This window comes from Malus domestica, chromosome 12 (genome assembly GCF_042453785.1).
Source record: "Malus domestica chromosome 12, GDT2T_hap1".
In the NCBI taxonomy this organism is placed as follows: Eukaryota; Viridiplantae; Streptophyta; class Magnoliopsida; order Rosales; family Rosaceae; genus Malus; species Malus domestica.
In genome coordinates, this window is record NC_091672.1 from 5415686 (window position 1) to 5443671 (window position 27986).

General features: G+C 36.1%; 2 protein-coding genes across 2 annotated transcripts in view; both read right to left on the bottom strand.

Annotated features, from left to right (window-relative positions):
• The window catches only part of LOC103423244 (ubiquitin C-terminal hydrolase 13-like), a 46786-nt gene extending 29609 nt beyond the window's left edge, over nt 1-17177 (bottom strand). The window contains exons 1-7 of the mRNA XM_070809722.1: nt 17123-17177; nt 16845-16943; nt 16255-16364; nt 16059-16133; nt 15638-15716; nt 15390-15536; nt 15233-15310 (exon numbers count right to left, since the gene is read on the bottom strand). Of these exons, the coding sequence (XP_070665823.1) occupies nt 15233-15310; nt 15390-15536; nt 15638-15716; nt 16059-16133; nt 16255-16310 (435 nt within the window). The 5' untranslated portion in view covers nt 16311-16364; nt 16845-16943; nt 17123-17177. The remainder of the gene's footprint in view (nt 1-15232; nt 15311-15389; nt 15537-15637; nt 15717-16058; nt 16134-16254; nt 16365-16844; nt 16944-17122) is intronic.
• On the bottom strand, nt 16794-21709 carry LOC139187702 (ubiquitin C-terminal hydrolase 12-like). Its single transcript, XM_070809009.1, has 10 exons — nt 21635-21709; nt 19839-19905; nt 19486-19693; nt 19216-19373; nt 17974-18239; nt 17660-17878; nt 17473-17581; nt 17327-17378; nt 17137-17221; nt 16794-16943 (listed from the first exon to the last, which is right to left on the bottom strand). Exons 1-10 carry the CDS (start codon nt 21707-21709, stop codon nt 16794-16796), a joined length of 1389 nt encoding a protein of 462 aa, XP_070665110.1.
• Between the last annotated feature and the right edge of the window lie 6277 nt (nt 21710-27986).

Consider the following 27986-nt stretch of genomic DNA (forward strand, 5'->3'; position numbering starts at 1 on the left):
TGCTACTGAACCGGTTCATGCTTATGCTGCTCAGAATCAACCACCTCTCCTTCCTACACCACATTCTTCTCAAGCTTATGCAGCTCAACATCAACCTATGCAGAATTCTTCTCGCTACAACTCTAATCGTGGCCGGAACAATAATCGCTTTCCTAACAACAGAGGCAATCGAAACTATCATGGCAACAATAGGGGCTCTCACTCTAATTCTGGTTTCCAAAGGTACAACAATCCCAGCTTTCGTTCTTCTAGTAATCCTGGAGTTCGTAACAATTGTCAAATCTGTGGATCGTCAAGTCATGAAGCTATTGATTGCTATGATCGAATGAATCCAAATATCTTTGGGAAAGTACCCCTACTAAACTTGCTGCCATGTATACTCATTATGCTTCCAAACCCTTTCCTTCATGGATTTTAGATTCTAGTGCTACCTCTCATATCACTCATGACATCTCCAATATCTCTTTTCCTACTCCTTACACTGGTGAAGATAAGGTGTATATCGGCGATGGTAAAGGTTTGTCCATTCATCATACTGGCAGTACATTGTTAAATACTGCTCATGCTTCTTTTAAATTGAACAATGTGTTACATGTTCCGCAAATGAAGCACAATTTACTCTCTGCATATCAATTTCTCAAGGATAATTCCTGCTCTTTGACTTTGCATTCCAATGGCTCAGTTGTTAAGGATCATTCTACGGGGAAGATGCTTTTACAGGGACCGGTTAACAATGGTTTCTATACTCTTCAAGGTATCCCTGCTTCTTTCTCTCCATCTTGTTCATCCCCTCATGCTTTAGTAGTACTAAAGCACTTGTGAATATTTGGCACAGTCACTTGGGGCATCATTCTTCTGCCATCTTCAGGCGAGTTCTATCTGCAAATAAGCTTGCACTGCAGGGAAAACACTATGTTGATTTCTTCTGCTCGAACTGTGCAATTGCTAAGAATCACAAGCTACCGTTTCATCCATCTAGTTCTATTTCTACTACTAGTTTAAGTTTGTTACATTGTGATGTTTAGGGTCCTGCTCCCGTCATTTCTGCCTGTGGTTATTAGTACTATCTTTTAATAGTGGATGATTACAGCAAGTACTCTTGGTTCTTTCCTTTAAAGGCCAAATCTGATGTATATTCTACTTTTGTTGTATTCAAGACCTATGTTGAGAATTTTGTTGGTAATAAAATCAAATGTTTGAGGTCCAATTCAGGGGGCGAATTTACTAGTAACAAGTTTAAATCTTTTCTTCAAGATCATGGTATATCTCATCAGCTCAGCTGTCCCCACACACCTGAACAGAATGGCTATGTTGAAAGAAAACACAAACATTTAGTTGAGACAGCAAGGACTCTATTAGTTGCCTCTAAAGTTCCTCATTTGTATTGGGTTGAATCATTCTCTACTGCAGTCTATCTGATCAATCGCCTGCCTATTTCCAGCTTGAATAAGTCTCTATAGGAAATTTTATTCAACTCTATCCCCAATTACTCCAAGTTGAAGGTTTTTGGTTGCTCATGTTATCCCTGGTTAAAGCCATATGTTCACTCCAAGTTAGACAGGAAGAGTACATAATGTGTATTTTTGGGCTATAGTTTGCAGTACAAGGGCTATCGGTGTCTTCATCCTACTACTCAGAGAATATATATCTCCCGCCATGTCCAATTCAATGAAAACCAGTTTCCATTTCTTAATTCTTCATCTGTGGCAGTTTCTCCGGACTCTCAACCTCCACCTTCACCTATTGATTTGCACTTCTCTATTCCACAGAGACCTCCTCCAGTTCGATCCACTGCCCCTTCCACTGAGCATGTTTCTTCCCCACCATCATCTTCAAATTCTGTATCACATTCTACAGCTCTTAATACCCATCATATGCTTACTCGCTCAAAGGCTGGTATCTTTAAACCAAAAGCCTATTCTGCCACAAAACATCCTTTACCTGTTGATGTTAATTTTGTTCCTTCCACATACTTACAAGCCTCCAAGTATGTACACTGGAGACAAGCTATGCAGGAAGAGTTTAATGCTCTTCAACTCATTGGTACTTGGCATTTGGTACCCCACTCTCCGTCTCAGAACATTGTTGGCTGTAAATGGGTGTTCAAAATTAAGAGAAAACCTGATGGTACAATGGACAGGTTTAAGGCTCGGTTAGTGGCCAAAGGATTTCGTAAAAAAAAGGGTGTTGACTATCAAGATACTTTTAGTCCAGTAGCTAAGCCAGTCACCATTCGTGTTTTATTAACCTTGGTTGTTCAATATGACTGGTTTCTCTATCAATTGGACATTAACAATGCCTTTTTACATGGAGATCTCAAGGAAGCTGTTTTTATGACTCAGCCCCCTGGTTTCATTGACTCCAATCTTCCTAGTCATGTCTGCCAACTCAAGAAATCTCTGTATGGTTTAAAACAAGCCCCCAGGGCTTGGTTTGATAAACTGTTCCAAGTCTTGTGCACACTTGGGTTTAAGCAGTCATCCTCTGATGTTTCTCTCTTTGTTCTTCAAGCTTCAGCTCCTGTTCTTGTTTTGGTCTATGTCGATGACATTCTTGTCACCGAACCAAATGCCATTCTCTGCCAACAATTCATTCACAAACTTAGCCAAGCATTTCCTGTTAAGGATTTGGGACCTTTTCCTTATTTTTTGGGTTTGGAGGTACAACGCAATTCTGAAGGCCTCTTCATGCATCAAAGTAAATACTCTCTTGATCTTCTTAACAAGGCAAATATGGCAGGTGCCAAGCCTTGTGTCACTCCTCTTGGTACCACTAAACTTGATCACAGTGGTCCTTTACTCTCTAATCCCACTGAATATAGATCTATAGTGGGTGGTTTACAGTATCTAACTTGGACCAGGCCTGATCTATCCTTTGCTGTAAACCAAGTTTGTCAGGTCATGCATTCACCACGGGAACAACACCTGCAAACTGTCAAACGAATTCTCCGGTTTCTCAAAGGCACTCTTACACAAGGTCTTTGGTTTAAAAGGGGTTATCTTGCCCTCACTGCTTATTCTGATGCTGACTGGGCCGGTTGTACTTTTGATAGAAGATCTACTACTGGCTTCTGTGTTTTTCTGGGTCCCAATCTGATCAGTTGGAATGCTAAAAAGTAACCCACTGTTGCCCGGTCCTCCACAGAGGCTGAATATCGAGCTTTAGCACATACTGCAGCTGAAATCACCTGGATTTGCAAAGTGTTTTCTGATATCAACTTTCCTCTGTGTAACGTTCCAACTCTTTGGTGTGATAACATTTCCGCAATTTCTCTTGCCTCCATTCCTGTGTTTCATGCTCGGACAAAGCATGTAGAAGTGGATTATCATTACATTCGGGGGTTAGTATTGGCACATTTGATTAAAGTTCTTTATGTCTGCAGCCAAGATCAATTAGCTGATATTCACACCAAATCCCTTTCAAAACACAGATTCCGTTTTCTGAAATCCAAGCTTCCTCTTGGCACTTTTCCTGTCCCAAGTCTCAGCTTGAGGGGGTGTAAAGACTCTAGTAGTAATTGTATAGTTGGAGTTAGTTAGACAAGGGTAAATGTGTAATTAGTTGCTGTATGTTGAGGTCAATTATGTCCATAGAATTGTATCTATATATACTGATGTAAATGTATTGTTGAGTAAGGAAGTGAAATGAGAAGAAGATATTTTTTATATCTCTAAGTTCTCTGAAAGTTAAGTTTCAATAGTTCTAACCATTATCAGAGATGGCTTGAAGATCGATTGCAAGAGGTACTAGAAGATGGACAAAATTTGGGGTTTTGTCATCAAATCTCTTATATTATTTAGAATTGAGTTTTTTGTGATCTTGGATTTATAGAATCAAATTAACCGAGATTTGTATGAATGGCTGTGTTCTTGTTTGAGGTTAATAGGAGGCTGAGGTGTTGCTGATTGCTGATTTCCTTAAATTAGAAACTTTTTATTAAGTTTTTGTTGATTAATTTTTCATTCTTTTCAATTTTTCTTGCATTTTTTTTGTCTCTCTGCTGAGTGATTCAGTTGGACATAGGGACACCATAAAGGACAAAGAGCAGAACCCAAGTGCCATCTCTCTCTCTTTCTCTTTTTCTCTCTCTGCTTTGTTTCATTTTTTACTCTAATTTTATTGTTTATTGTTCATATAGTTGTCGAGGAAGTTATGCAATTGTATATTTAATGAACAATTTGTATATTCTAGTAGTTATGTAAATTATTGTTTTCTTTTGTTATTACTGAATAATTTTCTTAGGGAAATTTAGTTCCTGGTGGAATTGATTGAATGAATTGATGACCTATGAAAGAAATCACAATTTTTGCAAACTTAACTACTGTCTAATTTATGTGAAAATAATAATTGTGGTTGTTAACTTGAGCAGCAGGGCTTGCTCAATTCATAATTTAGGGTCAGCAAGATGATGGGGCAGAGCCCGCTAAGGAAAGTTCTACATCGTCGGTGTTTGTGAATTCTGAACCAATGGGGGAGGAACGAGTGCAAAATGCTGTGAAATTCCTTTCGCACCAAAAAGTTAGGGGCTCTCTTGTTGTTTAAAGACGGTCTTTTCTCAAAAAGAAGGGTCTCATAAAAAAAAAGATTGACAAAGCGTTTCAGCGTGTGCCTGTAACTGAATTGATTATTGGTGTTCAAGCTAATTGTTAATTTAATTCTCAACGTTTTCGTGTTTGACATTGTTTGTTTGTAAATTGCAGGACCCAACTGGTATTTTGGATTTGAAGTGAGTTTTTTTTTCTTTTTTTGCATCGTGTGGAGTTTCATGTTCAGGTGCACACTTGTGTATATCATTGAGCCATTTAGGCATTTCATTTGGTTTAGGAGAGAAATCGATTACTTGGAGTTGAATTGTGAAAACCCATTTTATACATTTTTGTAGAACATGTTTTAGTCTGACCTTGATTCAGGTAGCAGGTTGACTGAAGAGTTCATGTGGGTATGAAATTTTGATTAGGTTGAAGATCTTGTACACCGTATCATATTAATAGGGAACATAATATCAGTAGACATTGAAAGTTATTAATAGAGCACGGGTACAAACCCTCCATGTGGTAACCTACGAAAAAGTATTTTCTCTTCATCCACATAAAATAAGTATCGAAATTATTCCAATTCTTAACTTTCATGTGCTTGTGAATACATTTGTGCACATAATGGATCTCTAATCTAATAAGAAATCATATCAAATAAGGGGGCATTGATATGAAAATTGAACCAAAATTGTGAATCTGAGTCAAAATAATCTACACTATTTTTGGAACTACAACAAAGTTACACGCTATTTCTGAAAACTGAACCAAAATAACTCTCAATATCTGGAAGGGAACAAAAAAAAAACACTGTTTCTAGAACTACAACAAAATAACCACACTATTTATGAATCTGAACCAAAATAATCTACATTATTTCTGGAAGTATTGTAAAATAACCACACTGTAAAATAGTGGTCTAGTTCTTGGTCCACTTCATAAATAGTGCTTAGTTTTTTGTCTAGTTTCATAAATAGTGTATGACAATTGGTATAGTTTCATAAATAGTGTATGACAATTGGTATAGTTTCATAAATAGTGTATCTTTCTTGGTCTAGTTTCATAAGTAGTGTTTCTTTCTTGGTCTAATTTCATTAATAGTTTCTACCTATTGGTTTAGTTTTAGAAATAGTGTCTCATTCTTGATCTGGTTTCATAAATAGTGTCTACTTATTGGTTCCGTTTGATAAATAGAGTCTCCTTATTGGTCCAGTTTTATAAATAGTACCTAATTCTTAGTCCACTTTCATAAATAGTGGCCTAATTTTTCGTCTAGTTTCATAAATAGTGTATAACAATTGGTACATTTTCATAAATAGTCTTTTTTTTTTGTCTAGTTTCATAAATAGTATTTCTTTCTTGGTCTAGTTTCATAAATAGTTTTCACCTATTGATTTAGTTTTAGAAATAGTGTCTCATTCTTGATTTGATTTCATAAATAGTATCTACTTATTGGTCAAGTTTCATAAATAGTATCTCCTTATTGGTCATTTTTCATAAATAGTGTCTTACACTATTTCTGAAACTACTATTTATGAAACTGAACGAACATAACTCACACTATTTATGAAAATGAGCAAAATAAACATTGTTTCTAAAACTATAACAAAATAACAAACATTATTCTTGAAACTAAACCAAAATAAACCATAATATTTCTGGAATTATAGCAAAATTTTCCACACTATTTTTGGAATGGAACAAAATAAAAATTATTTCTGGAACTATAGCAAAATAACTCACACTATTTCTAGAACTATAGCAAAATAACCATACTTTCTGGAACTATAGCAAAAGAACTCACACTATTTTTGAAACTAAACTAAAATAATTCACACTATTTATGAAACTACACTAAAATAACTCACACTATTTATGAAATAATCAAAATAACTCACACTATTTCTGAAACTACAACAAAATTACACACAATTTTTTAAATTGAACCAAAATAATTCACACTATTTTTGAAACTGAATCAATATAACTCACATTACACCAAAATAACCCACATTATTTCTGAAACTGAACTAAGTAATCCATATTATTTTTGGAAGTGAACAAAAAAAATCCACACTTTTTTTAGAAGTGAACAAAATAAACATTATTTCTAGAAATACAACAAAATAATCCACACTATTTAAGAAATAGATAAGGTACCTGTGTTCAGTTCTAGAAATAGTAATTGTTCAGTTTACGAAATAATGATAGTTCCATTGTCTAGTCCTAGGAATAATTAGTATTCAATTCCAGAAATAATGCGAATGGAAGGCTAAGGACCATTGGAACCGGAGGCAGATTCTCTGCCCTCCAACTTCCCATGCCCTCCTGTTTGTGTGGTCACGGTTAAGCCACGTCAACATTTTATATTATTATTCATTTTTGTCTTATTATCTCTATAAAAAAATAATATAAAATGTTGACGTGACTTAACCATGACCACACCATGACCACACAAAACAAGAGGGCACAGGAAGTGGGAGGGCAGAGAATCTGCCTCTATTGGAACCATATCAAAGAGATTTGCGGAGTTGACCGGACACATAAGGGAGAAGTGAAAGCTATTGTCACATCTGTCATTGGAAGTTGTAGATCCTTAAATGGTAAATTTATTTTTTGTACGAGCATAACTTAGACTCCATAAACAAGGCCCCACTGCAAGGCCAAAGGAAAAGTTATTTGAGTAAGCGATATGATATCTTGAGTTGGTGGTATGTCATTTCTTACATTTAGTAGTTATGCATGTAATTGTTAACTGTAAGTGATCTATATTATAGACTGGCTTTGGTTTAAAATTTAAAAGGGGAAACATTGCTCCAATAGCTTTGAAGTGATGCAACACTTTTGGATAAAAGTACGGTGTATGTAAAAGTTTTCCAATTGTCAAATAAGAAATGGTTGCTTGCAACCATAATGGTCTTTTGTGTTAGAAATGGTTGGAATTGATCTTGTGGTTGCAAATTGCAGGAAGTATCTGCACTTCATAGTTCTTTTGCATAAAACTTGTGTGGATGTCATTTAATTTGCTATGCTTTTTTGGCTACTGTTGAATATGTAAATTGTCTCTGAAAAATATCATTGAAATTAATCATTTGAATACTTTTAAGCTATTGAGTTATTACGAAATATATATATTTTTTTGTTGGGTAAATATTTGGAAGAAAAAACATAGCAATTTTTATTCCTAAAGAATGTTAAACACGACTTGTAAATAAAAAAAGTTAAAAAAAAAAAAACTATGGAAGTTAGGATCTAGTGAATGATTATTTTGGTCTAGTTATTTTCAAGAACAAAAGTGGGTTGCCTGCTTTAAAGCGAATATTAAAATAATATTATCAAATTGGGAATAAAAATTGTGTAATGATACGAAGTCTAGGCAAAGAAAGAATGGGATGTACATAGCTATGAAGTCTAGGCAATCGAATTAGTCAGGCTTCTTAGTTAGAATCAGAGTAAGCTATTCCAAAAGGATGACTAGTAAGAGGAGTATTCAGAGAGTCATTCCGCAATCTGTATTAATTGTTTCCAAAGCAAAAATATTTTCAATTCAATCAAGTCTGCCCAAATGCTTGTATTACATCATAATTTAAGGGAAATAAAGATAAGCATAGCATAAAAGTTGCAACTTCCTAAAAAACTCATCATAATCTAAATGGACTTAACTAATGTCTCATATGGTGTAATCATTATTCAATCAATGAGAAGAATAGTTTTTCCCGACACTTCATTTCCTTTCATTCCGGAAGAGTTGGCTTTGCCTGGCTCAGTGGTTGGTAAAGATAGATTTAAGGCCGGAATCTCACCTACCTTGCCTGCATTCCCGGCAGGTCCTTGGGGCTGAGAACTCCCCGTGATCGCTGGAACGACATCGGTAGAGATTGGAACGGGATAGGGCACTTGTCCCCCCTTTCGACCCTCTTTTCTCCTTTTGCTGGGTACAGCAGCACTTGCTTCAGTTACTGCATAAGCCCTCTTAGGAACTTTATCAGAGTGCTCCAACCCGAGGTACTGCTCCCATGGAGGCAATGATTCATTTCTCTGGGGAAAACAAAATTCAAATGTTAGAATTTAAAAGAAAAATCACCTACGCAAGACATCATATCGCACCGGAAGCTATTAAGAGAAGAAACTAAGGAAACGTAGATATATCCTATCGAGAAGGACCTAGAAACTCAAGGAGAAGAGAAAACAAAGAAAGATACGAAAACTCTCTGAATTTGTAGCCGAAAATATGATGATCTGAATTCAAGGCTACAAAAATGAAATCGACCCACCTGAATTCAAGGCTGCAAAGTAGACAGGGCTCTAACGTGAGGGGCTGAATTGGCTAATGATGAGTCGATATTATAATATGCTAGCATATGAACATACACAAAGCGTGTGAGAATTTTTTTTTTAATTTTTGTTTTTGAAATAGAAGGAGAGAGGAAGAGAGTGATAGATAATGTGGGAGTGGGAACGTGGGAAGATGTAGGCAGTTGAAGAGGCTTTTGGCGAGAGAGCTACAAAGAGAATTCCAGGAGAGTTTATGAGAGAGAAACAGGAACCAAGAGAAATTTTAAATAAAATCTGTTAGTATTACATGGCTGTGATGCTCAACTAAAAAACTTTTTGAAATAGAAGGAGAGAAGGAGAGAGGAAGAGAGTGATAGAGACTGTGGGGAGTGGGAATTATTTTTTTTAATTAGAGATATATTAGGATTACATGTAGATGAAGCTTTGAAAAAAACAACAAAATTTGGTTAAGTGAAATTACATTTATGCCCCATATTTCTTATTCATGTTCTGTTTTAGAGGGTTAAATTGGTAATTTTATAGGGTTTTGGTTGACAATGAGTGTTTTATTAATTAGTAAATATATTTTACCCTAATCTTAGTATTAATTTATTGGTTATTTTGTGTGAACTTTTGATACTTTGTTATGTATTTTCAATGTAGGACATCCGACTTCCTCTGGAGCAAAACATGATGAAACAGACGAATTTTGGAGTCATTCAAATTGGAGGACGTTCATGTGTCTGTTAACTTGTTGGTGTCAAAGTTTCATAATTTTCTACTAAGCAGTTTATTTATGGCGATGAAAGAAAGGAGCAGCGTGCAGTGCTGTCAACCTGATGTTTTGGGCTTATTTGGGCTTTTTGACGTTCAAGATGATGTCTTTTGGGTTCGAGGCCTTTTGCAATTATATTCAAGACATCTCAAACTTTAATTTAAGTCATTTTGGGCATGCTTTGGAGCCTTGGAAGTCCAAAAACGTGGCTGATTTGTGGCTGGGCAGATTTCCCATATTTGATTAGGATTATGTTTCCTAATTTATTTTAATTTATTTGGTTTCCTAGTATTATTCTAAGACCTTTTCTAGGTAGGGTTTTATTTTCTAGTAGTATAAATAAGGCTTTTCAGCCATTATGATTAAAAAAATAAAAAAAATAAAAAATAAAAAGGGAAAGACAGAGGGGGGAAAGAGGAGAGAACACATGCACTACTTAGAGAGCTTTTGGATTCAAGTTTATTTTCAAGGTGTTTTCTATCCTTGTTTTTAATAATATTTTGTTTACGATTGTTAGTAACTAATTTCCGTTTGCTAGGGCTATGCCATGAGCCTTAGCAAGAATATGTAATTTCTTTTCAATTTACTTATGATATTATGCATGTAGGTTTGAATTATTAATCACCGGTTTAAACTATCTAATTGTCTTAATGCTTAACTACCATTAGGATCTTTAGAAAAGTAATTTGATGCAATTTTGCTCGGAGGTCGGTCCCTGAAATTGACAAAGGCTTCTTGTGGTTAATATGTGCAAGTTCACTTAAGATGAATATCACGTCTTAAGGGTTGTATGATTTTTCAAAAGGTTTCACAAAGCTTAATTAGTCATGCATGTTTAAATTTGATCTGAATACTACAGACGGGTTGCATGTTTGATATACACTCTATGTTGAGAGTCCAAGTAGGCATATATTAGGAAAACCTAACCTTCAAAATATGCATGTGTAATTCATAAGTAATTGGAAAAACTACATAACATTGTTAAGGTAACAGCAGAACCCTAGGCTTTTACAATTTAATTTTAAACCACTTTTACAATTTAATTTTAAAAACCGTTTTCTTTTAGTTTATTTTATTTTGTCACTTTATTTAATTATTTTCTATTAAATTCGTTTTTATTATTTGAAATCACAAAATCAACATTTTCTCAAACTTTGTTTTAAGTAATTAATTAAGATTTGGTTTGATATAAATTATTCATTCAATCTCGGTGAAGAGCAACCTTGCTAGAGCTATATTTACTACAATTACCTTGTACTCTTGCAAGTATTTAAAGTGTTTTTATCCCTACTTTTGCAGGTGGTAAAAATCTCTATCAACTAATTTTCAAAAGTTTACCAAAAAAATAGTTTAAGGGGCCAATTTCAGCTAGTGTTCTTGTTCAGAGGGTAAAGAGACAGTTTACTAAAATGAAATATGTAAATACTAGTTGATCGACTACATGCATCGATTGAGTGAATGTATGCACTAATAGTGGATACATTTTCATTATTATGTACTAATAGTAGACGCATGAACCTATTGTTCTGCGTCACATAAAATTTGAAAGAAGGGGAACATCAGACATCAATAGCGATAAATCATATACACACCTGAAATCGGCTGAAAACAATGTCGGAATCCTGCAAGTAATCTGGATGACCACGTGACAAAAATGCAAAGTTCCACTGCACAACAAAAGTGGAAATAGATGAGGAAGCAAAATAAAGAACCAATAATAATAGCGACAGAACACTCTTTTCCTCTAGTGACCCCTTCCAATGAAAATAAGGTATGGCTCTAGTACCTTTGAGAACTCCTCATCGGGAACCCGCAATTTCTTTTGTATCCGTGTTTTAACTTCAGCTAGACCTTCACCTTCATGGATGACCAAGACAAAAGGTTCCCCAAAAGTTTGTACATGCTGTAAAATGTTCAAACAATAAGATCGATTCTAAAAATCACAAAGTATCTGGGTAAAACCTTCTTTGACTGAAAGTCTAAAACAGCAATGAAATAGTTTGCTTCTACCATGTCTTTCAGTACAGTGACTTTTGTGAAGTGGTAAACATGAATCAAGCGATCACGTTGACCCAACTTTTTCTCTTCTTCTGGAATCTGATAACAAGAAGAAAAAAAAAATACATTCAGCTGACAAATAACACTGGTACAAAATATCAATCCAATTCAGTCCGATGCAGTCGTAGGGATGCTGTTTTAGAAAGGGAAAAGAAACTAAATTACGAATCTTGCCCATAAAACTATATCCGTAATCTACATATTTTGAACTGAAAAATAAAAATAGAAACATCTCAAAATAAAACTAAATAAGGAAAAGGGGGCAAAAGGAACTTGCCTCCTCTACACGCAAAGTCCGGTACTGTTTATGAATATTCCTAATTTTTTCTGAGTGTGGAAAGATCTGCAATAGAACACGATGAATCATGAGTGATTAAATCATATAAATTAAATAGAAGGAAGAAAATTTCTGATGCAATAAGATCCATAACGAACATGCAAATACATACGATACATTATCAGCTTAACAAATGGAGCAACCTACAATCACTTATGACCAGAAAAAATACCTCAAATTCAGATAAAGAAGACATACAAGTAGTATTACCTTGTAGATCTTGTGATATAAAATGCCAAGCACTCGGAGTTCTACATTTGGATGAGATAGCTCTACCTGTTTCAGGTACACCGTACAGTGAGAAAATTCCATGGCAATTGTGGTGGTGATAAATTTTTATTGAGCATCTACCAATTTTGTCTAAGTTATGAATATCACTGCAAGTTGAGTGAAATCCAAAAAAAGAGAAGAGAAAAATAAAAAACACACATATAGGACAGTGTATACGATTGCCAGAAATATTTAGATGAGAAGTGATGGCTAGTAAATTAAAGCATATGGAATGCACAGAAAAGGGAAACCCTACCTTCGTTTGAAGTACATTAATCAAATCCCCAACAGTTTTCCATTTGGGAAAGCTAATAGTATGAATCACCACCTGTACATAAATTATACAAGATTAGGATGTGCACAATGATGTAATCACCGTCCATAAGCAGATGTTGCGGTATATTTCACGGACCTCGTCTTTTGTAGCATGATGAAAAGCAATTTTTAGAGTTTTCAGGCCTTCCAACTCTGGCAGGGGAATGCCCAAGACTTCATAGTACAAAATATCAGAGCTCTATAGAAGGAAAAGCATAATTAGTAGCCACGCCACATGGTGCTTATGAGAGTGAGAGTAAAACAACGGAGGAAGCTCAATACAATGCCACTCACATGATTGTAATGAGTTAACATTTCTGTTAAATGCTCTGCTCCCTGGTATTTGATAGGTCGGGGCCTAGGTTGTTGAGATAAGCAGTTATGTGCAGTGAGTCTGATTTTGGTGGCATTTTCCAAACCAATTAGGCGAGCCAAATTCTCCACAACATCATCATAAGTGTGAAGCTTTGACCTAAAAAACAAGAGAAAAAAGTTAAAGCACTGAAATAAAACAATGATGGACAGTCCAAGTCCAACTGTAAAGAACAATTATTGACCCTAAAATTAAACCATGAGGAACAAGGGTTCAGGAAGTACTTACAATTCTAAACTGAAATCATCCTCATTCGGTTTCTCCAGCGAACGGAAACGAACAATCTGTAAAGCCTCCAATCATTCAACATGGTAGGTATAAAATTCAACAAAATACAGCTATAAAAAAACACTAAAAACAAAGTAAAAGGAGGTGCAAAAGCAATCCACTGTTTAAGTCTACTTATTGTATAACAACATCTAATTTAAACTACAAATAAAGTAAAAATTTCCACAGCCAGTACCTGACGATAGTGTAGGTATTTGAAAAATGAAGGAACGTTAGGATATTTACATACTTCACTTCCATGAGGAGTAGATTTCTGAAAGCATATTATATCCCCATCTTGAATCTGGAAAAGGAAAGCAATAGACGGTTAACCAGAAATATACCTATAAAAGCATCAAAACATTAATTTCCAGAGCAGACACAAATTAAGAATATACCAAGCTCGCAATATAGTGATAGCTACCTGACTGAATCGAAATGGGATCTTCTTGTCAAGCTGCTCCCACATGATACAAGGCTCAGAACTTATTTCCTAAATGTAGCGCAAAAACATATTATAGAATTTGCTTAAGATGCTATAGCAAAGCATGCATCAAATTATTAACACAAATGATGCGACAAATAATGTGAAACACACCGGATAGAGTTCAATTTCTTCATCAGGGGAAAAACCAGCAAGCTGATTCAATTTTGCTAAAATCTCTACTGGCCTACTACAACTCTTCACAAAAAGCCGACCAACAAAACTGGAAACAGAAAAGAAACTTAAATAAGCAAACATAAGTCAAATGCAAAAAATGTTCAGCTAAGCAGAAAGAGCTGGCGTACCGTAGTTCTCGTTTCTCAGGTTCATAAAGCTTAAAGAAAACAAGGATATCTTTCTTGGTTTTGGCAGGCGGAGGAATAAGACATAGATCCTGGAGCATTAATGAGAGAAATAAATGTAAGAAAAGATATCTTTCAACCAACAATTGGAACTGCAATAACCCTCACACCATAGGTCATAACAAGAATAGAGTAACACTGGATTACCGGCCCGAACTCTACTTCCAAAAACAACTTTAGCTCTCCATTGTGTATTGTATTTGATCCATCTCTCAATCGTCCAACCTGGAAAATGCAAGTGGTCTTCATTAGTTGCACAAGGCACCAAACAACCTCTTCTGGGCATTGATGTGCAACTAAAAACACTATCAATCATTTCAAAATCTGAGATAAAATGTTTATCACTGACCAACAGACTTTTTTATATACTATTATAAGTTAATAACTTCATTTAAAATGCCTCAACAAGTACTAAGAAGCTAATGATTATCCAAACTCCAACAAATCTATGCATTAAGCAGTTTTCAAATTCCAATTTCGCAAAAGAAATTGACATTTATAATCACCCATCATAAAATCATGAACTTAAAACTTCGGTGTCAGATGCAACAAAGTAAATTTGGACACAATCAGAAATATGGATTACGCAAAGAACCAGCTATAAACCCAGAGATACAGCACATATGCAAGGAGCACTGTCTCCAAGTTTATGCTTGAAAATCCTTTCAAAGGTAGGAAGTGTGAAGTCATACTGCTTTTGATTCTTCACAACTTGTCAATGGTCGTTTGGGGCGATATGTATGGTTTTTTCTCATGGACCAAATCCAGAAACGCTGAAACTGCACTGGTATGCCAAACTCATTTGCAACCTCCTTCTGTTAACCATTTCCGAATTAGGAATTCTCATAATTAATAAAATTGAATTCAGAATACTTTGCACTCAAGGTCGCCAATCTTCCATAAGCCAAAAATGAAGAAAAGATAAGACATAAATGAACTTCAGCCTGTACTGGTGTACCTTGAAAAGATTAAAGGGTGTTAGATTCAGAATACGGAACCTATGAACTTTGTTATGGTCGACAAGGCCAAAATATACATCCCTTCCAATTTGTTCTGCCAGGTCGTTATCTCGAGAAACCTAAACATATCCATAAATTTCGCAATAATATTTTAGTGTATGCCAAATGCCTGTACTAGCTCATCCGAACAAGCAAGGGTGAAAACCGGTTACTGGAAATCTTTACCTTAATAGTAGTGTAGAGGTGTGCTTGTGCATTACATCTTTCAACCTCTTTCTTTTCTTGTCCTTTCTTCGACCTTATCTGAAATGAATCAACGAAAGTTGGTTCAGCCTCTTAGTTGGACAATTAAATGCAGGAACTATGCTTGATGTACCATTACCCTTAGATGTTCGGCTATGTCTTTCTCATCCACGTTACACATTATTTTCTCCTTATCACTTTCCCGTATATACACAAGCATGTATGCATTTGAGTATTTTGTAAGGCTGAAGGAAGTACGATTAAAGTGAGAATTGGTCCGTGGTAACTGTTGGGATTAGAAGACAACAATAAGTCAGTTTAGAATTAAGCAACTTTAAAATTAAGGATGACTGGAGCAGTTGGGAAACAGCCACAACAATAAACTACCTCTTTCTCACCACCATACTGCTCTTCTAAAGCCCTTTTCACATCCTCTTTCGTCACACGTTCATTGTCAAACTTGTACCTAAAACACGAGAGGACAAATTGCATCAACGGACAAGTTATCGACATAGATGAAATGCATGCACAATAACACTGATAGTCATGCATAAAAATCCAAATAAATAAATACTCAACACCAAGTAATAAATAAAAAAGGCATATAACTAATTAAACATGTGCTTTCTTTACAGTTGTCAATTAGGCAGTCAGGTAAACCGAATTGTGTTCTATGCGAAAAGCAATGTGAGAAATATAAATCACAAGATTCACAACAAAACCGACTCATTTGAACCACAACGATAAACAAAAAAGTAAGAAGCAAAGTAAAAGAGGACCGAGCTTTGATTCCAGGAGATCCATATACCACTGGTCAGAGAGGGTTGGCCTTATGAAAGCACAGTAACGTCCATCATGCGCCCCACCAATATGAACCAAGACACTGCAACAGTAATTAAGTATCATAGTAAGTAGCATGTTGTTAGGAATTTTTTAACACTATCGTTAAAGTTAGCGCGCTTTTTTAATCATCCAACCCAATCAACTACTATTATTATGGTTACCTATGAAGAGTGTAGAGGTTGCGGACACTCCTATCTGATTCAGGTGATAGGTACATTCCATTCTCCCTATCAAGGTCAAGTTGAATAGGAAATTCATAGCGATCATTTACCTGGCAAAAACAAATAATACAATATTCTTACCATGATAGTTTATTTGCTTTCCATCTATGAAATATCATTTTCACACCGAACAAACAATTGCAGCCCAAGAAATAAAAACGAATTTAATTAGTTTATATAATTTCAAATAAAGATAATGCACTAGATAGAGGCAGTTCAATTTAACTAGTATGAAGAAAAAATGGTTCACGCTGCAGACATTTTGAAAAAAAAAAAAAAAACACCATTCAAATAGGGTTATATCCATCTCTCAGAATGCAATAGTGAAACAAAAATTAAACTAAGAGTTGGATGAAACCATAAGGTGAGCTCAAGTCCTTCACTTGGATCAATAAATAATTTGAAGAAACATATCTTTGCATACATTAGCGACTAAGATGCATGCTACATCTTCAACAAAGAATCACAGATTCAATGCTTCATGTAAGCATAGATGAAGCTGAAGCATGTAGATTAGTTCCGTTACAGACCTTAACCACAGTGTCCCGCACAAAATCATACTCAAATCGCTTTAGCTGAAGTTGAAGAACAGGAGGGAAGTCAATAAACAGAACACCCTTCTTAGCAACCTGGAATAAGCAGACAACATAATCCTTGAGAATAATATTTATAAAATTCACTATCGAGGAAAATGTGTAAGAATAGTGGCTTCAGCAAGTGGTTTAATGGAAGGAAAAACTGTGGACATCATTCAATCAGAAAGTAAAACATAACATGCACGACCCCACAAATGTTTTAAGAACCATACATTAAAAATCTCACTGGCTTAGGAAATAATGTAAAACCACTATTTCCATAAAGTGGTTTGTGGAAGGAAGCAACTAAGAGCAAACTCAGATTAGAGTTACTGTATAAATGCAGTCAACAATAGAAATTCAGTAATATAACCTGCAAACCATATTGTCCCGCACGGTATTTATTGTCACCCTCAAGATGTTCAACTGTCACATACTTATCGAAAGAATCATAGACATCCCGACAGCCTTTGACATCAAGCTGGAGGTCTGCAAAGCAATAAGAAGAAACCAGTAGCATGCACTGACATTCATGAAATACTTCCAACTCATAATAAATGAAGATTGTGACAAGAAACGTTACCATAAAATGACTCTTTTCTTTCAGATTTGTAGTGCACATTGATGCAGTCAGTGTAGTTCATGTAATGTCCTTCAAATAACTGCAGTATTGTACCCTCCACAACAGTTCCCTGAACCAACATAACAATTATAAAAATTGTAGGTGAAATGAAAATTAAACTCATGGTCAAAATGAAACATTCCCATACCTTCATTTTATCTTCAAGCTTTTGACTAAGAAATTTATTAAATTCATGGACGTCATGTTTCATAAACAAATAATGTGTATCCCACCCAAAAGACTTGGTCAATTCTTTAGTTGAAACAATGCTGTCACTGTATTGAAGCTTATAGAATAAACGTTTTAGTGTCAAAGGGATGCTTCCTGAAGGCATGTCATTCTCAGTTGTTGGCATATGATGAACAGCCTGGTAAGTAACTCCAAAATTAAGATTTTTCATAAAAAATTCACAAGACAATTCATGTTTGGCTTACAATGACAACAGGATATCATGTAAACTACCTTTCTAAAGTATGGTATATGGTAAAACGTCTGGAGTAGAGAATTCATATAACCACTTTGCCGCTGATTCTCAAGCCCAACATAACCAGTTTCCTTTTTTGAGTCATATGACTGGTAGTTAAGAACCTTACGGACAGTAACTTTCGCTTCAACCACAACTGTATCGCTCACCAGATATCCCCTACTTGGGTCATAAAGATCACCAAGAGGCATGAATGAAGTGAATCCCCAGTCACTTTCTCTTGCATTGAACTGGTGTTGTGTGTCTGCAACATCATACAACAATCAAAATGATTAAAGATTGTTAGTTTTTTGTTAAACGCATTAATTCAAATTATTGTTCTGCAGCATGAAACTTGGGAAGAGACTCTAAGAAAAGACTTGAGTACTTGGATCTAACAGAGGATATGACACAGAACCGAGTGCAATGGCGTTCATATAGCCGACCCCACTTAGTGGGAAAAGGCTTTGTTGTTGTTGTTGTATTGTTCTACAGCATGAGCCACACCAACAAAATAGAATCCATTGCCAGCCCCACTACATTTGGTTCTGGCCTAGAATATTTGTACTTCACAACTCTAATTTTAAAAACGTCGCAAGTCCCACTTCAAGCTCATCACTTAATAAATTGAAACCCTTGATTTAGTATATTCAGCCTTTTCATTACCCAGAATTCAATCTGCCCATTATTTTTTATTGCACGTTTTACCGTTAATTTATTTAACATCTAGATGACTATAGAAGAACAAATCTATTGTATTTGAATTAATTTCTATCATCTGTTAGTACGTTTTACTCCACAATTTTTCTCAATCTTTTTTGTCAAATTTAAAATAAATTCCAAAAAAATGTCACGATGGGCAGATGGGTATGCCATGGTGCGCGTTGCTGCTGTTGGCCAAGATGTTAGAGAGGAAGGGATGGAAGAAGTTTTACTTTATTGTTTTTATTTTTCTGGGAGTAAAATTGGAATTAAAATCTGATAATAAAAGAGATTAGGGTGATTACTTATAGATTGATTGCGTTCAAATGGCATCGCCCAAGAACTACGAAGTTGAAAGCTAGTACGTTCACCCCGAGAATAATAAGTTCTAAATGAAACCCTTAGGTTTAAATGACAATAGGACGACAACCAAGAGAAGCTAGTATTGAAATTAGGAAAAGAAAACGGAAAACGACAACCAAGCAAAAGCACAACTTGAATTCGAAAAAGAAATAAGACTAATAATTAAAGAAATATACCCTTTTCTACTGAGTACTTGGTATCGATCTGATTAACTACAGCCAAGCTAAAGTGCGCAAATCTTCTCCACCCATATGGCAATGTCCCAGAATCTGCTGCATCCAAATACATTGATAACGCGTCCACTTGGTTTCCCTTGGGAAACATTATTATCCGCCTGATCAAACAAAGCAAAGCAATATAAAACCCAATTAGCGAGATACAATTATAAACCAACTAAGGGCGTACGTGCAAAATCGACTTTGACATGTGGTTGACAAGGAAAATACCATTTAAAGCCGCCAACAACGAAGATGTCAGAGTAGTGGTTCTTGTTGTCCAACCTAGTAAAGTTCTCAATTGTCCAAGTGAATTTCATCTTTTGAGGATCCTCAAATGCATTAGTCTGCTCCACTTGAGCTACTCCCACCACATCAAATACCATAAATTTCAAAACAAGATTATCAAAACCCGGAAGAAAATTAAATGACTTGCACACTAATCATGTACACAACATAACACACACAAAAATTAATTCTTTAAGCTCAATTATGCAACATGCAAAGCTTCAAAACCACACTGTAAACGCAAACTTATGAAATTCAAACAACGGATCATCGAAAACCACAAAAAAATACGAAACCTTCCATGCCCCGAGAGCTTCCAGCCAAATTCGAAAGCGGCACATGCATCTCCTCGTCCTCTTGCTGCTGGAAAGATAAACAGAATTAGAGCTCTGATCTACAAAACCGTAACCCTATCCTGCTGAATCATATCCCTAGCAAATCAAAAACTGTAAGCAGGTGACATTTCACAATTAAATCCAGCTGGCAGGAAACCTAGGCGATCAGAAACGAAAAACGTAGCCGAAACTATGTGAAAAAAAATACCAAAGCAAAAAATGTAAAGGAAGAGTCGGTACGTACATCTGACGATGCAGGCGCAAAGATCGTAGTTTCTGTCACGCGATGAGCCGTCCGTTCAAGGAAGCTGAGAGACGAGTGAAAACAGTGCAGGAGAGCAAGAGAGAGTGGAGGCGGAGAGGGGAGAGAGAGAGGATGAAGGATAGAAGCGGGGCTTCCTTTTTTGAATGAAGAGCTTAAGTACCTCTTGCATATTTATAGTTGAAATATTAATTCTTTTTTTTTTTTTACATTTATTTCCCCTCGTCCTCATCGATGTTAACGATATACGTGTTGCGCAAGAGGATTTTCGATTACAGAGCCTTTCGGACAATAAAAGTAAATATTAATGTCTGCAATTTAAATAGTTTCCAAAAAAAAAAATGTCTGCAATTTAAATTTCTTTTTTTTTTTCCTTCTGGGAAAATAAAACATCTGCATCTCTCTATCGCAATGTTTGGGGATAGACATTGTATATTTTTATTCATATTTCTTTTAAGTAATTAAATAGATATTTGTGAGCTTTGTTCAACATCTTATTGTGATTGTTTCGCTAATTAAAAATACATGCATGAGGAATTGAAAGGGCGCCAATAATGTTTTAAAGACTATTCTTTAAAATTTTGTGTGAATACCATGGAATCTGTCAACTTCACTAAAAATAGTGTTGCAGCACGCTATTATCAAATGGACTCATTAAGAGAGAACAACAAAAAATATACTACATTAGACATATGTGCAATATACTCTTTTTTCTCTTTGACTAAAGTTTTATTATATTAAATTATTTTCTAACAAAATTTTAACGAAGTAACATTAAACACGTTCAACATGATATTAATAATCTAAACAAGAGTTATACTCTTTTTTTAGCCTAGATTTTTTTCATAAACTTTTTATGAGACAACTAATTATTTATTCCAATTTTTTAAAAGACGCTAGGCGCTAGTCGGGCGGTAAGCTGGGGCCTAGCACCTAGGTGGTTATGCGGGGTCTAGGCGGGCGCCTAGGGGAACTAGACAAATTTAAGTAAATCTATTATATTTCGTGTAAATAAATATTTTTTTATACTTAAAATATATATTTTTCATCATAAACTACAAAATAGAATAATATATATATATATATATATATAGAGAGAGAGAGAGAGAGAGAGAGAGAGAGAGAGGGTGTGTGGTGTTAAGCCACCCCATTGTCTTATCACTCCACCTACTTTAAATGTAAATTCCAATGACAAATATCTCCTCTTATAAAATGACATTTAAGGACTTAAACAATAACCATTAACATTTTACCACATCAGCATCAGCTGAAATAGCAAACAAGAAAAAAGAAAAAAATAATTTAAAAATCCACCCTATACAAACCCAACCAGTCCACACCCACACGGCGACGTCGATGACAGCTCCTCCCTCTTCAAATTCCATCTATTGTGTATGTAGAACTCGTCGTGCTGTTATCTGAGTCTATTCGGTCGAAGCCATTGACAACGACCATGTGTGAGAAAAAGATTATTCTAATCATTTTGCACCCGTACCTGCAAAACCCTTTTCCTGCCTGATCTCTTGTACAGTAGCCAAACTAACTGTGTCAATGATGTAACATCCCACATCGCCCAGGGGAATGATCCTTAAATGTATATTCTCATCCCTACCTAACACGAGGCCTTTTGGGAGCTCACTGGCTTCGGGTTTTGTAGGAACTTCGAAGTTAAGTGAGAAGGAGGCCAGAGCACTCCCAGGATGGGTGACCCACTGGAAAGTTCTCGTGTGAGTTCCCAGAAACAAAACCGTGAGGGCGTAGTCGGGGCCCAAAGCGGACAATATTGTGCTACGGTGGTGAAGCGGGCCTGGGATGTGGTGGACCCCGGGCCGGGATGTGACAAACGACAACGGAGATTAGTCATGCTTCCTATGAGATCAGGTTTGATTTCTACTGAACTTGCCCTTTCGTCTTCTCTGAAAATTGGTTTCATATCATATTAGTAGCATGAGCCTCTTCCTATGTGTAAGATGGGCTTTTTCTATCCAATAACAAACAGGGGAAATAGCATTAATGTATGGGAGCTGATTTTCACACACCTTTTATAGCTTTTCCCACACCCCTCTTTGGTCCAGGCCATTGGATTGAATAAATCAAATGAAAACAACGGACATGATTAACCAAGGGTGTGTAGAAAGCTATAAAGGGTGTGTGTTTATCATTTCCCTAATGTATTCCTTCTTCAATCATTGTTGCCCCAAGCCAAGGAGCTTGCTATCTCATCCCATGGTTGGATTTTTTTTTTTTTGAGATAAATATTTACATACATATTTATATATACATATTACAGAAAATAAAATTTAAAGAACTTAAAGATATTTAAAATGTTATAATTGGAATCATGGTGGGTGGGAAAAGAGTGATGCTATTATTTACCTTTTTATAGTGGGTGGGAATATAGACTTAGTTCCACTCTATATATATTATGAAGTATTGAAATATACTGAAAATATGGGGAACAATCATATAATATGTGTTCATTTAACTATTCAGCAAGTCTCTTACAATTTATTAAATAAAATAAAATACAAAATGAAAGTTATTATTTTCTGTTTAAGTGAGTTGCAACCTAAATGGGTGCCTAAGCGAGTCTAGGTGGGCTAGGCGGGTGCCTCATCAGGTGTAGGCGCCCTTTCTTAATTTTCAAACACTTAAGCATTAATCAAGGAGGTGGCCAGCCGCCTAGCGCAGCTAGCGCCTAGGCGGCGCTGGACGGGGATTTTTAGAACAGTGATTTATTCCCCAGGGAGTGTTGTAGAGATATCTCTCCTATATCTCCATAGTTTAATACGTTCCTACCTTTTTCGCACAATAGTCCCTCACACTGTAGAAAAACTTCGACATGATATGTAACATTTTTTTTTTCAATAGTTAGGTGGGGTTCTATGGGAGACAAAGAGTAGGTAAGTCTCGAATTTGGGTGAGGAGGATCACAAAGATGTTTGATTTTCACTATGGGACTCCCCTCTTATAAATTCATGTAGTTTGATGATGTTTTAATGAGCTTCCATATAGGCCCTATGTGAAATTGTTCGAAGTCTCAAGGAGAAAGACTAAATTTGTTAAAGCCCAAAATACATTATGAAATTCATTTATCTTAATTGAATAAACTGGATTTTTATAGTCTTGTTCAATAATACAACTGGATTTCTTTGGATTTTGGTAAGCTTTTTATAAATTTTAATTGAATACCTCATACTTTTTAAGATTTGTTTAAAATCCTCTTTAAATACTCTTGAGCTTTATTTTTTCTTATAACTTTGAGATTTTTGAACTCTTTTGAAATCTTTCAAAATATTAATTAAATCCTAATTGGGTCAATCATAATTAGGTAATGAACACGTCAATTATTACTTAAGACTTCTCACTTACAAGCACATGAATACCACTAAACAATAGTGCTAGTGGCCACACTTAATTTCAATTTAATTACAATTAGAACTGATTTCATTCCTCGCTTTGATTGCATTCCCTATCTAGTTTCCACTCCCATTCCATCTAACTCCAACTAGATTATACTATAAATGGTTCTAATCATAAACATGAAATTTTGTGAATCAACAACGAATAGTTTTGAGTAGCTGATATGAGCATATTTATGCGACTTAGTGAGCTTGTTCTTGTGTATTTACGTTGTGTTTTCTTAGTTAAATTAGTCTTTTAAGTTAGTTTCATGTGTTTTCAGGTTATAAGGGCAAAGTATGCAAAATGATGCATTTTGGAGCCTTTTGGAGCAAGATTAAGCCTGGAATGGATATCACATGCTTGGAACGAAAGGAATGGACGAGAATGAAGGAGTCCTAATTGAAGAAGGATTCCTAATCAACGAAGGAGTCCTAATTGAAGAATGATTCCTAATCAACGGAGGAATCCTAGTCAAAGATGGATTCCTAGAAGAATGAGGATTCCTACTCAAACAAGGTTTCCTACTTGGAGTAGGAAAGTTAAACCTAATTGGCCTTGAGTTTCAGCAACAAAGAAGTATTCCAAGTCAAAGAAGGAAAAGGAGTCCAAAAAGAAGAAGGATTGATCAAGACAAGCTTTCCTATTCCTAATGTGCAAGGGTTTCAGCTACAAAGAGGAGTCCTAAACACTTTAGGACACCTTAGCCTTATTCTTATTCTAGAGGAATGCCGCACTTATTACAGCAAGGGAACCCTTTTCCTTGCATGACAAGACATTCTAGAACCCTTTTTCCTTGCCTTGCAAGGCTTTCTAGAAGCTTTATCATCCAGCCGCACCTTGTAGGCCTTTTCCCCTTTTAATTCTGATTTCTAAGCCTTTTTCCTACTGGATTTGGGTTCTAGAAGCCCTAATCTGATTGCCCTAGGGTTTAGGTGCCTATAAATATGTATTTTCAGCCTATGCCGCACACTACCACCTCTCATACACATCATTCACGCCAGAAACATAAAGCCATTCTCTGCCGCAGCTTTCATCACCATTCTTCCATAATTCCTTACCAAAACCACCCCTTGCCGCACCATCCATCCATCCTAAACACTACCATACCATCCCCCATCCATTCTACACCATTCATAACCCCAAGAATCTGTCCCTAAGTCTTGTGCCGCAGCAAAGAGGAATGAGGACAATCCATATGCGTGCTTGCTGTTCAAGATTGGATCGTTGGAGCGTCTAGGTGTTTTCTTTCTTTGGATTTCAATGTCTAAACTTATTTATCTTTGCTTTATGCGTATGAGCAACTAAACCCCCCTTGGCTAAGGGGGGATTCGAAACCATGTTTTATGCTTGCTATATGATTTGATTACTTCTAATTGTGTTTCATGAGTTGTGAATTCAATTTGCTTATCGATATGAATTAAAACTGATTTGTGTATGTTGGTTGAGAGTGCACGCTTAATTTTCATGCATAAATCTAATGCTAGGATATAAGGGAGTTTCACCTAATCGTTATGAACTTATATTCGCAAGTAGTAAAGGTTGTTGATCACAATCATGTTAAGTAAATTCTTGGCATAAGTTTCATGCAATTCATAGTAACAAGTGCCTCGTCAATGCTCATGGTTTTCATAGAACTTAATGATTCTTGCTTGTATCTCTATTATGCAATTCATGTAGGGAACTTGTGGGGAATGCTTTGGGTTGTCGTATGCAATCATCCAATTCATTAACTTTAGGAAAATCTGAGGGTTAATTAGTGCAATTCACAGTTAATCTGGGGCGTGGAGAATTCATAGTTTATTGAAAAGCAATTGGAAATCGTTTTGTATGCAAGTGTGACATGTGTGGAGAAGAACCCCTTAGCTAGCTTTCCATCCATTCACTTTAATCAAATTCGTTTTGAAATCTGTTTTAGTTTACAAAGTTTTTGTTTTGTTTTCAATTTCGTCAAAACCAAATCCCCCTTTATTTTGAAGTGTTAGATTAGTTAGAAATCAATTTAGTTTGTGTTTTGAAGTGCCTTGAGTCAAGTTATAACCTATTTTCATCCAACTTTGTGTTGGTATTCAAAACTGCCCATATTGTGTTTTTAAGGCAGTTTTGAGTGTTTATGTGCTGCTTTGAGTTTTTTAGTTTGTTTTAGTGTTTTAGAGTTTAGTTTTGCATTCTTTAAGTCTAGTTTAGTGTTTTAAACTTTGTTTTTACGTTTTTGAGTCAGTTTTCAAGTGATTTAGCAATCCCTCCTAATCCCCGGCCTAGAACGATCCCTACTTATATTCTTTACTACAATTGATAAAAAGAGGGTTTAATTTGGGTGCTTATATATTTCGCATCAAATTTTTGGCGCCGTTGCCGGGGATTAGCAACTTTGCTAATCCCTTGGATTGTTTTATTTCAGTTTGTTTAAATCGTTCCAGATTCTGACCTTGTTTTTGTTTCTTGTGTTAGGTACTAGTTTATGACTCGGAGTTCTCATCCGGTTCGTGAACATATCTTGGACTTTGACGACGATTTTGAGCGAGAGTTGAGACGAAAGAGGAAGAATCCAGAACCTAGTGAATCAAGTTCAAATTCAGAGGCCAAATCTGAGTTTGAGGACGAGGAACCCACGGCAAGAGTGGGTGAAGTAAAGTAGGACATGGAAGTAAACAACCGAACAATCAAGGAGTTTTCCACTTCGGGATTGGACAATGCCGCACCTCTATGCATCCAATACCATGCGGTTGCTCAAGGAAAGACCGAGGAATTCAAGTTGAAGTCAAGCTCGTTGCACCATATTCCGAAGTACCATGGGTTGTCCATGGAAGATCCCAACAAGCACTTGAAGGAGTTCGAGGTGGTGTGTTCAAGCATGACTCCTATCAACATCGACGGGAGCATATTGAAGATGAAGGCGTTTCCCTTTTCTCTCATGGAAAAGGCGAAAGATTGGTTGTATGAATTAGCTCCCGGAACTGTCACATTTTGCGAGAGCATGAAACGGGCTTTCTTGGAGAAGTTTTTCCCAACTTTTCGAGTCATCCTCCTACGAAAGAGGATAAGTGGAATTCAGCAAGATGAAGGTGAATCTTTTCCTACTTATTATGAACGTTTTAAATCTCTTGTTGCTTCATGTCCACAGCATCAAATGAAGGAGGATCTTCTTCTACAATACTTCTACGAGGGGCTTTTACCAATCGAACGCCAAATGCTAGATGCCTTAGCGGGAAGAGCCTTGGTGGACAAGACCCCCATGGCAGCAAAGACTTTGATTGCTAATCAAGCGTTGAACGCTCAACAATACGAATGTGTTGGGCAAAGAACCACCATACGGCAACACCAAGTGAATGAGGTAAATGCCATATCCGAACTTCAAAATCAAATGGCTAACCTTACTACTTTGCTTTCTCAGGTGGTGGAAGGACCAAAAGTACAAAATGTGGCTGCTTGTGGCGTGTGCTCCATGCAAGGACACCTTACGGACAAGTGCCCACAATTGATAGAAAATGGAGGATAGGAGACCCTCAATGTCGTGGGTTTTGGGCAGCAATACCAACAAAGAAATGATCTCTTTTCTAATACGTACAATCCGGGATGGAGGGATCATCCAAATTTCAAATGGCGAGAACTTCAACAAGGCCAATAACAAAGCACATTTAGGCAACAACCCCTGGGTTTCTATCAAAAGCCGTTTGCACCAACTCAATCCCAAGCACAACCTGCCCAAAACAAATCAGGTTCTTCTATTGATAATGATCAAAATTTTCAATTACTAACTTCTATGGCGTAGGGTATGCAAACTAGGGACAAGAAGGTAGACGAGTTAGAGAAGCAAGTAGGGCAGATTATGGAGTTCATGGGGTAATTCCGAGAGCAAGGTAAGTTGCCTAGCTCAACCGTGGTCAATCCAAAGGGTGGATTCGAATCTGCAAAAGCTATAAGTTTACGAAGTGGGAAGCAAGTCGGATCTTTTACATAATGGTTTGTGATATAAACGGTTATGATCATAAGCACAAAAGACAGTTATTCGAAGACGAAGATTTTTGAGTAAGAGTTCTTACTCTTCCATGAGTAGCCAAACATTGTTCTCTTTTCACCTCTTACACACTACACTTGTGTTTCCATTAAAGTAAATAATCAAAGGAAAATCAATGGTGAATATTAAAAGGGAGTGCAGAAAATGAAACGTAATGTATTGAAATCACTTCCCTTAGCTAAAATGTTTTCAAAACAAATTTATATTTAGCGTTATCATAATTAGTTTTATCCTAATTAATATACAAGATCAAATTCATCTAACGGCCCAAAATTTTTTCTCTTTTTCTCCCACCCTCTTCTTAGAATCCCTTTCAGCTAGGGCTGAGCACGGGCCCAATTTTGAATGGACCGGACCAAACCCGGGTTTAAAAGAGACTTGCCGGGCCGGGCTGGGGACAAAATATTTTAATATAGGAACTGGACCT

Bases quoted from the DNA above. Each gene is read 5' to 3' on its own strand.
- LOC139187702 (XM_070809009.1), bottom strand. From the start codon at position 21,709: ATGTGGGATGTTACATCATTGACACAGTTAGTTTGGCTACTGTACAAG. The intron at 17,879-17,973 runs GTAGTTTACATG...GTTACTTACCAG, and splicing joins ATATACCATACTTTAGAAAG to GCTGTTCATCATATGCCAAC. The intron at 17,379-17,472 runs GTAACGTTTCTT...ATTGCTTTGCAG, and splicing joins AAGAAAAGAGTCATTTTATG to ACCTCCAGCTTGATGTCAAA.